The 15,251-nt window shown below is 34.8% G+C and overlaps 1 protein-coding gene across 1 annotated transcript in view; it reads right to left on the reverse strand.

The window, feature by feature from the left end:
- LOC142231275 (lectin subunit alpha-like) overlaps positions 1-15,251 on the reverse strand; it is a 65,673-nt gene that overhangs the window by 29,368 nt on the left and 21,054 nt on the right. Inside the window, exon 3 of the mRNA XM_075301890.1 lies at positions 14,228-14,296. Within this exon, the coding sequence (XP_075158005.1) occupies positions 14,228-14,296 (69 nt within the window). The remainder of the gene's footprint in view (positions 1-14,227; positions 14,297-15,251) is intronic.

A 15,251-nucleotide genomic window follows, 5' to 3' on the forward strand; every position in this document is an offset into this window, starting at 1 on the left:
GAATTTTTTATCAAAACTTTATTCCTGTTGAAAATTTTGTCAACATTTTATTTCTATAGAAAATTTTGTCAAAATTGTATTTCTATAGATTTTTTTTTTTTTCAAAATATTATTTCTTTAAAAATTTTTCTCAAAATTTTATTTCTATGGAATTTTTTCTCAAGATTTTATTTCTGTAGAATTTATTACCAAAATTTTATTTTTATAGAAAAATTTCTCAAAAAAATTGTTTATAGAAACTTTTTCCAAAATTTTATTTCCATAGAGATTTAACAATTAAAATTACTACTTTTTGGTTGAATTCTACCAACTATGGCAATCGTGGTGGTAATACAAATTTATTTTCTAGGTTATATACGTTGCATTTTCACGTTTTAAGATAATAAAGTCCTTAGAACCATTTTTGTTTTGTAAAATTTGTTGAAATTTAACGAAAAATATTGTAAGGAAAATTGTTTGGGAATGTATGGGAAAGTAGGGAATTTTTTTGTCCTGTAGGGCAAACCGAACACTTTCCCTGGCAACACTGACTGTGAGCTCGTTTAGTCAGATTGAGACAAAGCACCCACTAACATGTACCCCTTAATTTTCTTAAATATGCAACTGCGGTTTATCTCCCAGACCTATATCAATGTTACCCCACAAATGCTTATGATTACTAATTCAGTAAGAGTGGTTTAGGGTATCATATAGTCGGCCCCGCCCGACTTTCTACTTTACTTACTTGTTATAATATTAAATTGAGCCGACGGGCTTTTTGGGCAGCAAATAAATCAATGACTTCTTCAGTCGGCACATTTATTCGGCGATGAACCGACATTAATGCCAATCCATTGAGTCTACTCTCGCCAGTCGAATTTCTAAGATACGTCTGTAATGTCTTCATTTTTGAGAATGAACGTTCGGATGAGCACGTAGTAACTGCCGGGATGGAAAATGCAGTACTAAAGTACTTTTTTTCAATACTTTATCACCCCGGTCAGTACCGTAGTACCCCCGCGAATGATTTAGTACCTTTTGTGTAGAAATTTTTGAGTCGATATCAGATTTATGGTACAATAGACTGAATAGTCTAAGTGAGCCTGATACATCGGGCTGCCACATAACATACAATAGCTTTGACAAAATATTTTAATATTTTGAGAAAGTCTTTATCAACCTTATTTGCTAATAGTCTTTTACAAATATGGCAAAACAGACATGTTCATGTGGGAAGAAAATCTCGATTTTGTAAAAGATATAGTCAAAAACAGGATTTTATTGAACTTGTTTTAGTCGAAAAAAGAATGCGATTCTATATTATCAATTTTTTATTTCGGTAGAAAATGTTGTCTAAATTTTATTTCTATATAGAATTTTTGCAAAATTTTATTTTTATAGATAATTTTGTCAAAATTTTATTTCAATTGGAAATTTTGTAAAAATGTTATTTCTATAGGAAATTTTTGCAAAACTTTATTTCTATAGAAACAATTTTGCAAAATTTTTTTTTCTATAGAATTTTTTTGCAAAATTTTATTTCCCTTCATTTTGTTTTGTTATTGTTGGTTTTATTCTTTAAGCATTGTTGTTGTTTTTTTATTGCAGCTTAAAACCATACATTGACTAAACTACAAGTGTAGCTTAACCAACAGAGGAAAAGAATGTTTGTCAAATTTATTTGGGCAAAACCCTATAGACTGCAAGATGGTTGGATGGACGCACGTTTCGGAATTACCACATTCCTCATCAGCATCCCCTACTTGCAGCAAAACTATCAACCAATTATTAGAATAAATTCAGGCAGTTCATTAAACCTAACAATAAACCACACTTGAACCTTCCAAAAAAAAGGTTTTTGTATGATAGCCGGCTATAGAACATTTTTGCAAAATTTTATTTATATAGAAAATTTTTTTCAAAATTTTATTTTCTTTAAAATTCAGTCTCTTGACAATAATCTTCCAGTGAAATTTTTGTTGAAATTTAGTAAAAAGTACCTTTCGGCTCAAAAAATACCTTTTTGTACTTTCTTAAAAATTGTATTTTCCATCCCTGAGTTACTGGCAAAGTGACAAAAATTTTTAAAAGAATATGCACGTTTGGAAATATCTCTTTATTGCACTCTCCAAGTGCTTCCATCGCTGAATTAGGCAGGTTCTTTTCGCAGGTTTTGCGCCATTTTATTTACACATGTGTGTTTGGCTGTTTCGTTGTTGTTGCTATGGCCAAACAAAGCGAGTCATGTTCACAAAAAGAACAACAAACACACATAAAAAGCAGAAAAACATTTTCCAAAAATGAAATTTGTGGTACGAGAACAAAAACAATTTGTTTTTTTCGACCGTCGTTTGACGGGCTTTTCAACTAGTATTCTAGGATTTGTGCAAGTTTTATAGGTAAGCGTTTTCAAAAAAAAACCTTCAGCTTTCCTTCAACATCTTCGATAAGAGTTTTCTATGCAGCTAAAAATATATATTTATTTATATAAAAATATTCATTCATTTCGGGGGGGGGGGGGGGGGGGTTTGATCCCCCTCATCCCCCCCCTGAATACGGCCTTGCCGTAGCCTATACATTTTTTCTTTCATTTTAAGATACCCATTTTTAAGTCAAATCACTTAATTATAAGGACAATACGACTTCATTGAAAAGTTTATCGACTTTTGGACAAGGAAAATAACTTTATTTTAGAGAAATGCGTCTTCTATGATAAGCAAAATTTGTATTCGTATTTTAAAGACATGAAATCTTTGACCTCACGACAATATTTTTTTCAGTGTAGTAATAAATATTTACTGCTGCGATTATTTATGACACTGTATCACTTTGAATTTTATGTTTTTCGATAAAATAGTCACAATAAATTGCTATTGTGAATCGAAGAAGCGTCACTTTATCCAAATAAAATCTGGCAACATCGGCGCGACTTGCACTGATGAGATGTTCTGGATAGAACACCAGTGCAACGATGTTCTGGATAGCCCATACAAATGTTGCATCCAGTGCAAAAAGAAAACAGCCCTACTGACATCACGTGCCGAATTTCATACGGATCAGATGAAATGTGTGCCTTCATTAGGTCCTAGAAATAAAATCTTGGGGGGTCGATTTATATCGGGGCTATATACAATTATGAATCGATACACGCAAAGAAAAAAAAACGGTTGAAAAACGTGTACCGAAAACGTTTTTCTTTCCTTCTTCCAAAAATCTGCTTCACTTTTTGTTCTGCTCCAAATTTTTAAATTTTTCCCCATATTACCTAATTGTTTTTCCTATTCCTTTAATTACATGGACATAGCGGTTTTAATCATTGAATTATTAACCGATGTGGACCAATTTTTGCATAGTTGTTAGAGACCATATACTTACACCATGTACCAAATTTCAGCCGGATCGGATGAAATTTGGTTCTCTTAGAGGCTCCGCAAGCCAAATCGGGGGATCAGTTTATATTGGGGCTATATGTAATTATGGACCGATGTGGACCAATTTTTGCATGGTTGTTAGAGATCGTATGCTGAAGCCATGTACCAAATTTCAGCTGGATCGGATTTTGCTTCTCTTAGAGTCCCCGCAAGCCAAATTTGTGGGTCCGTTTATATGGGGGCTATACGTAAAAGTGGACCGATATGGCCCATTTGTAATACCATCCGACCTACATCAATAACAACTACTTGTGCCAAGTTTCAAGTCGATAGCTTCTTTCGTTCGGATGTTAGCGTGATTTCAACAGACGGACTACTTCAATTTTATTCAATCTACTCCACTTTTTTTCCAAAATCTACTTCACTCAATTTTTCACTAGCGGCAGCACTGCTGTTGTTTTCTGATTTTAACCCTTAAATAAGACACATTTTAAAGTATTATAATAAAAATTTAATATAGTACTATGGAATGTCGAATATCTTGTCGCACTCTTCCGAAAATATTTGTAAACATTTATGTAAAAAAAAACTTATTGGCGTTCGGCCGAAGCAGGGATTGAACCCACGACCCTTGGAATGAAAGGCGATGGGTATGTTTCTGTTAAATAAAGTTTCTTTAATCAGCTCGTGGGCGCTGAAATCTTTGCTATATAAATATAACTCTTTGACTGTTTGCGATGCTTGTTCGTTGATGGCTATAGCAATAATTGTTTTTATGACAATAGCAGCTACGTAGCCTAATGGATAGTGTGTTGGCTTACAAATTGTATGGTCCGCGGTTTGATTTCTTCCCAGGTGAAAGGTAAAATTAAAACAAAAAAATAAATTATAAAATCTAAGAATTTCTTCTACATTGTTTGTATTACAGGAAAAGGTGCTAAGAACCAAAAAACCTGGTGGTAGTGGGAAAGATGTGAGGGAAAAATGCAATTAGTCTGAAAAGGTTTTTATTTTTGAATTAGTCTTTATGAAATTGTTTTTACATTCTGTAAAATATAAACGTTTATCACAAAAAGTATTTTCTTAAAAAAAGATTCAAAGATTTTGACCTTCCCTTAAGGATTGTGGTATTGATTTCGAGACAAAGATGCGGCTTCTTTAAAATAAATACATTTTTTAGCAAACTATCTCGCTTTAAATCTAGGATCCATAAAATTAAAATAAGAATACAGATCTTATTTCTCGAATTTTCATTGCTTTTTTATACCCTCCACCATAGGATGGGGGTATATTAACTTTGTTATTCCGTTTGTAACACATCGAAGTATTGTTCTAAGATCCCATAAAGTCTATATATTCTGGGTCGTGGTGAAATTCTGAGTCGATCTGACCATGTCCGTCCGTCCGTCCGTCCGTCTTTTGAAACCACGCTAACTTCCGAACGAAACAAGCTATCGACTTGAAACTTGGAACAAGTAGTTGCTATTCATGTAGGTCGGATGTTATTGCAAATGGGCCGTATCGGTCCACTTTTACGTATAGCCCCCATATAAAAGGATCCCCAAATTTGGCTTGCAGACCCTCTACTAGAAGCAAATTTCATCCGATGCGGCTGAAATTTGGTACATGATTTTAGTATATGGTCTCTAACAACTATGCAAAAATTGGTCCACATCGGTCCATAATTATATATAGCCCCCATATAAACCGATCCCCCGATTTTGCTTGCGGAGCCTCTAAGAGAAGTAAATTTCATCCGATCCGGCTGAAATTTGGTACATGGTGTTGGTATGTGGTCTCTAACAACCATGCAAAAATTGGTCCACATCGGTGCATAATTATATATAGCCCCACTATATACCGATACCCCGATTTGGCTTGCGGAGCCTCTAAGAGAAGCACATTTCATCTGACTGGTACATGGTGTTAATATATGGCCTCAAACACCAATACAAAAATCGAAATCGGCCCATAATTATATATAGCCCCCATATAAACCGATCCCCAGATTTGACCTCCGGAGTCCCTTGGAAGAGCAAAATTCATTCGATTCGGTTAAAATTTGGTACGTGATGTTAGTAGTATATGGTATCCAATAACCATGCAGGAATTGGTTCATATCAGTCCATAATTATATATAGCCCCCATATAAACCGATCCCCAGATTTGACCTCCGGTGCCTTTTGAAGAAGCAAAATTCATCCGATCTGGTTGAAATTTAGTACGTGGTGGTAGTATGTGATATTTAACAACCATGCCAAAAGTGGTCCATATCAGTCCATAATCATCCCGAGATTTGGTTTTGGAACCACTTGGAGGAGAAAATTTCATCCGAGTCAGTTGAAATTTGGTACATTGTGCTAGTATATGGCCGTTAACAACCATGTCTAACTAGGTCCATATCGGTCTATAATTATAAATCGATCCCCAATCACACAAAAATTGGTCAATATCAAGTTCATATAAGCGACCCCCATATGTCAATTATGTCTCTCTACGTACCGTGCAAAAGTCCATATCGATTCGTAATTATTTGTAGACTTACCTATACATACCTCTCTTGTCTAATATATACCACGTATGGGCTAACTAACAATTTAGAAAACGATGTTAAGAAGTTTTAAGATACCACAACCCAATTAATTCGATTGTGGATGACAGTCTTTCGTAGAAGTTTCTACGCAATCCATGGTGGAGGGTACATAAGATTCGGCCTGGCCGAACTTACGGTCGTATATACTTGTTATGATTGATTTTTATTGCAATTTAAAAATTTGTTGAATCTATTAAATTTTTAATTGAATATTTTTTAAAGCTCAATTAAGACTTTAATTCGAAAAATTTTTGTGATTTTTTTCGGTGTGTGGAGTTAATTTAAGGACTTTTCCTTTACATCAAAAATGTGCTTCTTTATTTTAAGGAAATTTTTCCTTAGTTCAAAGACTTACGACATTAAAATAAGGTCGCAAATTTCCAAAATTTGTGTCCTAAATTTAATGAAAAAATATTTAAAACAAAAATTATAAACTTTATTTAAATTAAAATTTCGTTAATTTAAAGAAATTTGTCTTAAGATTTTGTAAATTGCGCATCCTAATATTTAATCTTTACGTAAATATTTTTTCAGTGTACATTAAGGTGGAAATATTTGTACAAATAATCATTTTTATTGTTGTCATAATGAATCCTGATTTTTTCTAAAATACAAAAAAGAAACACATCACAGATATAGACCTTCGATGTATCTACGAAACGTTAAAATTCTTTACCCAACATGTGTCACTTCTTCTGGCCAGATACATAAAAGAAATTTACCATGTGTAAATGGTAAACCCTATTTTGACTGGGCCAACTTAGCAACCCCAATTATTGAATGACGCTATAAATGCTTGCAACAATTAAATATTCCCCTCAACTACAATCAATGTTTGTGATGTAGAATATTTATTTTTCTCTATGTATTAACACTTTGAGCATAATTTTACTTACAGCAATATAAAAGGTCTCAACCCTCAAATTAAATGAAAATTCACGTTTTTTACGTTTCTATGAAATGAACTATTAAAAATCGCCATGCACATCGTCACATCATAAAATTAGCTGCAGTTATTGAAAATAAAAACAAACAAGAGATGATAGTAAATGGGATGCACTCTGCTGCCATTTATAGCAGCATTTATTCAACTATAAAAAGGGAACTTGTATACAAATTGAAAACGTGATCTTAATTCAAATTCAAAACCAACCGACAGGAATATTATTTTTACGACACTTCTGAAAGAATTTAAATTCTATGAATGTAATGTAAACACTTTTTGCTATTACTACCATAGATATTCTTTTGTATGCAGGATTTTATTGAAATGAATTAGTTTTTTTTTCTCATGGGACTAATCTCTCGGATAACATACAATTGATTTAATGCTTCAATTTCGTCATTATGTATTAAACTATGAGTACACAAAAATACACAAATGCCATAATAAATTAGATTAAATATTAAATATGTTTTTTAATACGAATTTTACAAATAATCCAGAGTAAAAATAAACTGTTATATAGTGGAAATAACAACTAAACTATGCCGATACCAAGGGTTAGTGTAATTAATTAATATTTAAATTTATTTATGGTTTAATGAAATGAAATTATTTTAATTTAATATTGTTCTATTTAATGAAAGTTATATAAAAAAATCGTACTAAATACCGAATAGTTTCTAATTTTAAATATGCCATCATTAAAAAAAAAACAAGTATATACGGCCGTAAGTTCGGCCAGGCCGAATCTTATGTACCCTCCACCATGGATTGCGTAGGAACTTCTACTAAAGGCTGTCATCCACAATCGAATTACTTGGGTTGCGATAACACTTGCCGATGGCAAGGTATCGTAAAACTTTTTAACACTGTCTTCTAAATTGTACGTTAGCCCATACGGGGTATATATTAAACAAAAAAAGGCCGATTAAATACGTATATAATCTAGTTTGACAAAATTTTCTATAGAAATAAAATTTTGACAAAATTTTCTATAGAAATAAAATTTTGACAAAATTTTCTATAGAAATGAAACCTTGACTAAATTTTCTATAGAAATAAAATTTTGACAAAATTTTCTATAGAAATAAAAATTTGACAAAATTTTCTATAGAAATAAAAACTTGACAAAATTTTCTATAGAAATAAAATGTTGACAAAATTTTCTATGGAAGTAAAATGTTGACAAAATTTTCTATAGCAATACAATTTTGACAAAAATTTCTATAGAAATAAAATGTTGACAAAATTTTGTATAGAAATGAAATTTTGACAAAATTTTGTATAGAAATAAAATGTTGACAAAATTTTCTACAGAAACAAATTTTTTACAAAATTTTCTATAGAAATAAAATTTTGACAAACATTTCTATAGAAATAAACTTTTGAGAAAACTTTCTATAGAAATGAAATTTTAACAAAACTTTCTATAGTAATAAAATTTGACAAAATTTTCTATGGAAATAAAGTTTTGGTAGATTACAAAATTTTCTATAGAAATAAAATTTTGACAAAATTTTCTATAGAAATAAAATTTTGACAAAATTTTCTATGGAAATAAAATTTTGACAAACATTTGTATAGAAATAAACTTTTGACAAAACTTTCTATAGAAATGAAATTTTGACAAAACTTTCTATAGTAATAAAATTTGACAAAATTTTCTATGGAAATAAAGTTTTGGTAGATTATTTTTGGCGATATGGACCAATTTTTGTGTAATAAGTCATCGGCTATATATAACTAAAGACCGATATGGACCAATTTTTACATGGCTGTTAGAGGCCATATATTGACAAAATGTACCAAATTTCAACCGCATTGGATGACTTTTGCTCCTCCAAGAGGTTCCGGACGTCAAATCTGGGGACGGTTTATATGGGAACTATATATAATTATGGACCGATATGGACCAATTTTTGCATGGTTGTTAGAGACCATATACTAACACCATGTACCAAATTTCAACTGGATCGGATGAATTTTGCTCTTCCAAGAGGCTCCGGAGGTCAAATCTGGGGATCGGTTTATATGGGGGCTATATATAATTATGGACCGATATGGACCAATTTTTGCATGGTTATTAGAGGCCGTAAACTAACATCAGGTACCAAATTTCAACCGGATCGGATGAATTTTGCCCCTCCAAGAGGCTCCGGAGGTCAAATCTGGGGATCGGTTTATATGGGGGCTATATATAATTATGGACCGATATGGACCAATTTTTGCATGGTTGTTAAAAACCGTATACTAAGACCACGTACTAAATTTCAACCGGATCGGATGAATTTTGCTCCTCCAAAAAGCTCCGGTGGTCAAATCTGGGGATCGGTTTATATGGGAGCTATATATAATTATGGACCGATATGGACCAATTTTTGCATGATTGTTAGAGGCCGTATACTAACATCAGGTACCAAATTTCAACCGGATCGGATGAATTTTGCCCCTCCAAAAGTCTCCGGAGGTCAAATCTGGGGATCGGTTTATATGGGGGCTATATATAATTATGGACCGATATGGACCAATTTTTGCATGGTTGTTAGAGACCATATACTTACATCAGGTACCAAATTTCAATCGGATCGGATGAATTTTGCCCCTCCAAGAGGCTCCGGAGGTCAAATCTGGGGATCGGTTTATATGGGGGCTATACGTAAACGTGGTCCGATATGGCCCATTTCCAATACCATCCGACCTACATCAATAACAACTACTTGTGCCAAGTTTCAAGTCGATAGCTTGTTTCGTACGGAAGTTAGCGTGATTTCCACAGACGGACGGACAGCCGGACAGACGGACAGACGGACAGACGGGCAGACGGACGGACGGACGGACATGCTTAGATCGACTCAGAATTTCACCACGACCCAGAATATATATACTTTATGGGGTCTTAGAGCAATATTTCGATGTGTTACAAACGGAATGACAAAGTTAATATACCCCCATCCTATGGTGGAGGGTATAAAAACAGTATATGCAACAGTAAGTTCGGCCGGGCCGGATCTTAAATACCAACCAACATGAATCAAATATAATAGATTCCTTTGAAAATTCGTCGTCGAAGTGGGTTACTAGATAATATAACTGGTTAGCTGATAAGTCCCCGTCTGACACATAGATGGCGTCGCTAGTATTAAATGCATATTATTTTTATATAGTACCAACCTTCAAATGGTTCATGTCAAAATTTGACGTCTGTAAGTCAATTATTTTGTGAGATAGAGCGTCTTTTGTGAAGCAACTTTTGTTATCGTGAAAAAAAATGAAAAAAAAGGAATTTCGTGTTTTGATAAAATATTGTTTTCTGAAGGGAAAAAAATACGGTGGAAGCAAAAACTTGGCTTGATAATGAGTTTCCGGACTCTGCCCCAAAGAAATCAACAATAATATGCAAAATTAGAGCGTGGTGAAATGAGCACGGAGGACGGTGAACGCAGTGGACGCCCGAAAGTGGTGGTTACCGACGAAAACATAAAAAAAATCCACAAAATGATTTTGGATGACCGTAAAATGAAGTTGATCGAGATAGCAGAGGCCTTGAAAATATCAAAGGATCGTGTTGGTCATATCATTCATCAATATTTGGATATGCGGAAGCTCTGTGCAAAATGGATGCCGCGCGAGCTCACATTTGACCAAAAAATACAACCGAGGTTTTCCATCGATATGTGACAATGGATGAAACACGGCTCCATCACTACACTCCTGAGTCCAATCGACAGTCGGCTGAGTGGACAGCGACCTGTGAACCGTCTCCGAACCGTGGAAAGACTCAAAAGTCCGCTGGCAAAGTAATGGCCTCTGTTTTTTGGGATGCGCATGGAATAATTTTCATAGATTATCTTGAGAAGGGAAAAACCATCAACAGTGACTATTAAAGGGTGATTCTTTTGAGGTTAGGATTTTCATGCATTAGTATTTGACAGATCACGTGGGATTTCAGACATGGTGTCAAAGAGAAAGATGCTCAGTATGCTTTGACATTTCATCATGAATAGACTTACTAACGAGCAACGCTTGCAAATCATTGAATTTTATTACAAAAATCAGTGTTCGGTTCGAAATGTGTTTCGCGCTTTACGTCCGATTTATGGTCTACATAATCGACCAAGTGAGCAAACAATTAATGCGATTGTGACCAAGTTTCGCACTCAGTTTACTTTATTGGACATTAAACCAACCACACGAATGCGTACAGTGCGTACAGAAGAGAATATTGCGTCTGTTTCTGAGAGTGTTGCTGAAGACCGTGAAATGTCGATTCGTCGCCGTTCGCAGCAATTGGGTTTGTGTTATTCGACCGCATGGAAGATTTTACGCAAAGATCTTGGTGTAAAACCGTATAAAATACAGCTCGTGCAAGAACTGAAGCCGAACGATCTGCCACAACGTCGAATTTTCAGTGAATGGGCCCTAGAAAAGTTGGCAGAAAATCCGCTTTTTTATCGACAAATTTTGTTCAGCGATGAGGCTCATTTCTGGTTGAATGGCTACGTAAATAAGCAAAATTGCCGCATTTGGAGTGAAGAGCAACCAGAAGCCGTTCAAGAACTGCCCATGCATCCCGAAAAATGCACTGTTTGGTGTGGTTTGTACGCTGGTGGAATCATTGGACCGTATTTTTTCAAAGATGCTGTTGGACGCAACGTTACGGTGAATGGCGATCGCTATCGTTCGATGCTAACAAACTTTTTGTTGCCAATAATGGAAGAACTGAACTTGGTTGACATGTGGTTTCAACAAGATGGCGCTACATGCCACACAGCTCGCGATTCTATGGCCATTTTGAGGGAAAACTTCGGAGAACAATTCATCTCAAGAAATGGACCGGTAAGTTGGCCACCAAGATCATGCGATTTGACGCCTTTAGACTATTTTTTGTGGGGCTACGTCAAGTCTAAAGTCTACAGAAATAAGCCAGCAACTATTCCAGCTTTGGAAGACAACATTTCCGAAGAAATTCGGGCTATTCCGGCCGAAATGCTCGAAAAAGTTGCCCAAAATTGGACTTTCCGAATGGACCACCTAAGACGCAGCCGCGGTCAACATTTAAATGAAATTATCTTCAAAAAGTAAATGTCATGGACCAATCTAACGTTTCAAATAAAGAACCGATGAGATTTTGCAAATTTTATGCGTTTTTTTTTTAAAAAAGTTATCAAGCTCTTAACAAATCACCCTTTATATGGCGTTATTGGAGCGTTTGAAGGTCGAAATCGCGGCAAAACGGCCCCATATAAACAAGAAAAAAGTGTTGTTCCACCAAGACAACGCACCGTGCCACAAGTCATAGAGAACGATGGCAAAAATTCATGAATTGGGCTTCGAATTGCTTCCCCACCCGCCGTATTCTCCAGATCTGGCCCCCAGCGACTTTTTCTTGTTCTCAGACCTCAAAAGGATGCTCGCAGGAAAAAAATTTGGCTGCAATGAAGAGGTGATCGCCGAAACTGAGGTCTATTTTGAGGCAAAACCGAAGGAGTACTACCAAAATGGTATCAAAAAATTGGAAGATCGTTATAATCGTTGTATCGCTCTTGAAGGGAACTATGTTGAATAATAAAAACGAAGTTTGACAAAAAAATGTGTTTTTCTTTGTTAGACCGGGGACTTATCAGCCAACCTGTTATAGAATTTCAAGGGGTTTTATAGTAAATATTCTCCCAAGCAGATCAGTATGCTTCCCCGAGATACATTTAAAGATTCTACGTATGAAGACTAGATCAGATTGTAGATTTATAAGAACCATTTTTGTTTGAGTTTTATAGGAATCATAATCATCTCTTGTAAGTGTGCAAGAAAATAATTAAATAACGCCTTGATCTAAAATCTGTAGATTACTACCCCCCTCCCCCCCAACTTTATTTTTATGATTACAAGAAGTAAAATATGGAAATTTTACATTCAGTTTCAAGCAATTTTCATGATCAGTGCGCCTTCTATATTGGTCTAAATGGCGGTTCTAGAATCTAGACCCCCAAATATTAGGGCCGGTTTACAAGGAGCCTATATCAAAACCTGTACCGATACACAATATATTCAGCACACCTATTTACAGTCCTAAAAACCCTCCAGATTTGAAATTTCAGGCAAATTGGAGGAAAACTACATACTTTACTGTCCAAGAAGTAAAATCGGGAGACCGGTCTATATGGGGGCTATATGAAAATATGGACCGATACACGCCATTTTCGGCACATGTTATTGTGGTCCTAAAATACGTCTAGATTTCTAATTTCAGGCAAATTGGGTAAAAACAACGGTTTATAGAAGCCCAACAAATGAAATCGGAAGATCGATCTATATGGGGTCTATACCAAAACATGGTCCGATAATTACCATTTTCGGCATACCTCTTTATGGTTCTAAAATACCTCTAGATTTCCAATTTCAGGCGAATTGGATAAAAACTACAGATTCTAGAAGCTTAAGAAGTAACATCGGGAGATCGGTCTTTATGGGGGCTTTACCAAAACATGGACCGATAATCACCATTTTCGGCACATCTCTTTATGGTCCTAACATATCTCAAGATCTCCAATTTAAGGCAAATTCGGTAAAAACTACGGTTTCTAGAAGCCCACGAAGTAAAATCGGGAGATCGGTACCAAAATACTTCTAGATTTCAAATTTCAGACAAATTGGATAAAAACTGAGGTTTCTATAAGCCCAAGACCCCAAATCGGGAGGTCGGTTAATATGGGAACTATATCAAAACCTGAACCGATATAGCTCATCTTCGAACTTCACCTGCCTGCAAGCAAAAGATGAGTTTGTGCAAAATTTTAGCACGATAGCTACATTATTGAAGACAGGCAGACAGACGGACATGATTATATCGTTTTAGAACTTCTCCCTGATCAAGAATATATATACTTTATGTAGTCGGAAATTGATATTTCGATGTGTTACAAACGGAATGACAAACTTATTATACGCCTATCACCATTCAATGGTGGTGGGTATAAAAACAATACGGCTGAAAGGGACAAACCTTATGGTGATTTCGTTTGGGAAAAAAAGTGTTGCATACAAATGGTAAAACATTTTATGGTGCTACCACAGTGTCGCCGAAACCCCTTGCAATGACAACACCGTTTGCGTATGAAAACGAACAAAAAAGTGCAATACTGATATAAAATCAAAACAAAAGAAATTTGGCGGAAATATTTCGATCATTATTAACAACTATTATTGGAATCTCGACTAACACGCAAATTTTTCTTGAACTAAGGGAAATTGTTAAAACTTTTGATTTTATATATTTTTAATGATCTTACTTCTACTTCAGAGTACAAATTAATTAAATCCTCAACAAAGTTTTTAACTCGCCGTTGGTCATTTCGTCCAAGCACTGAAGTTCTTCATCGTCGTCAGAAGAACTACTCTCCAATAGTGCATCTACAATGGTGTTGGCAAAAAAAAAAACGCATTTGCTTTTTGTATGTTGCTATTATATTAAAAATATTTAATATCGAATTTTGTTGTCGCCGCACTAAACAATTGATATGCTTCTTCTTGGTGTTGAAGAAATTGAAAAGCAACCACAATACACGCGACACGCACTTTCTTCTGTATTTGCAACGCTATTATTTAGGTCTTCAAAATCTGATTGAAAGTGTAACCATCTGCACCGTAGACCAGCTACGGTGTAATATGGGTTACACTTTTGCTCTTGCGATGGGTAACACCCCGTCAATCGAACGTGCACATTTTGGGTAGGCTGCACTGAATTTTCCAATCGAACACAAATGTTCGATTTATCGGGGTAAGGTGTAAAATATGCAACATATTTTTTACCAATAGAAATCACCATTATTCACCCTCCATCATGGATTACGCCATAAGTTTCACTAGTAGGAGTAAAATTTTGACCTCTGTGTTTATCGGGCGAAAGATATTTATGGGAGCTATATCTGAATCTGAATCGATTTTGCCCAAATTCATAACTCATTTGAATTGTATTCTCTCTGGAAAATTGCACGTAATTCGGAGTAAAACCGTGGCCTCTGTGGTCATATAAGTGTAAATCGGACGAAAGATATATATATGGGAGATATATTTGAATCTGAATTATGCATGCGTAGTCAGAATATTAATTCAACTCTCTGTGCAAAATTTGATAAAATAGGCTCCCTCAAGAAGTTCGCCTCAAATGTTTCGGTTCATGGAGATCTAAATTCTCTATATTGCTTCTGGTTTTAGACGAATTTGGCAATTTAAACATCTATACCCGAAAGCGAACTTGCAGTAAAAATGGAATATTAGTCTTTAGTAGTATATATTAAAATTAATTAAAATAAACAACATTATTAATAATATTTATATATTTATATCATTATTAATAATATTTATA

Source organism: Haematobia irritans, chromosome 3 (assembly GCF_050003625.1).
Source record: "Haematobia irritans isolate KBUSLIRL chromosome 3, ASM5000362v1, whole genome shotgun sequence".
NCBI classification, from domain to species: Eukaryota; Metazoa; Arthropoda; class Insecta; order Diptera; family Muscidae; genus Haematobia; species Haematobia irritans.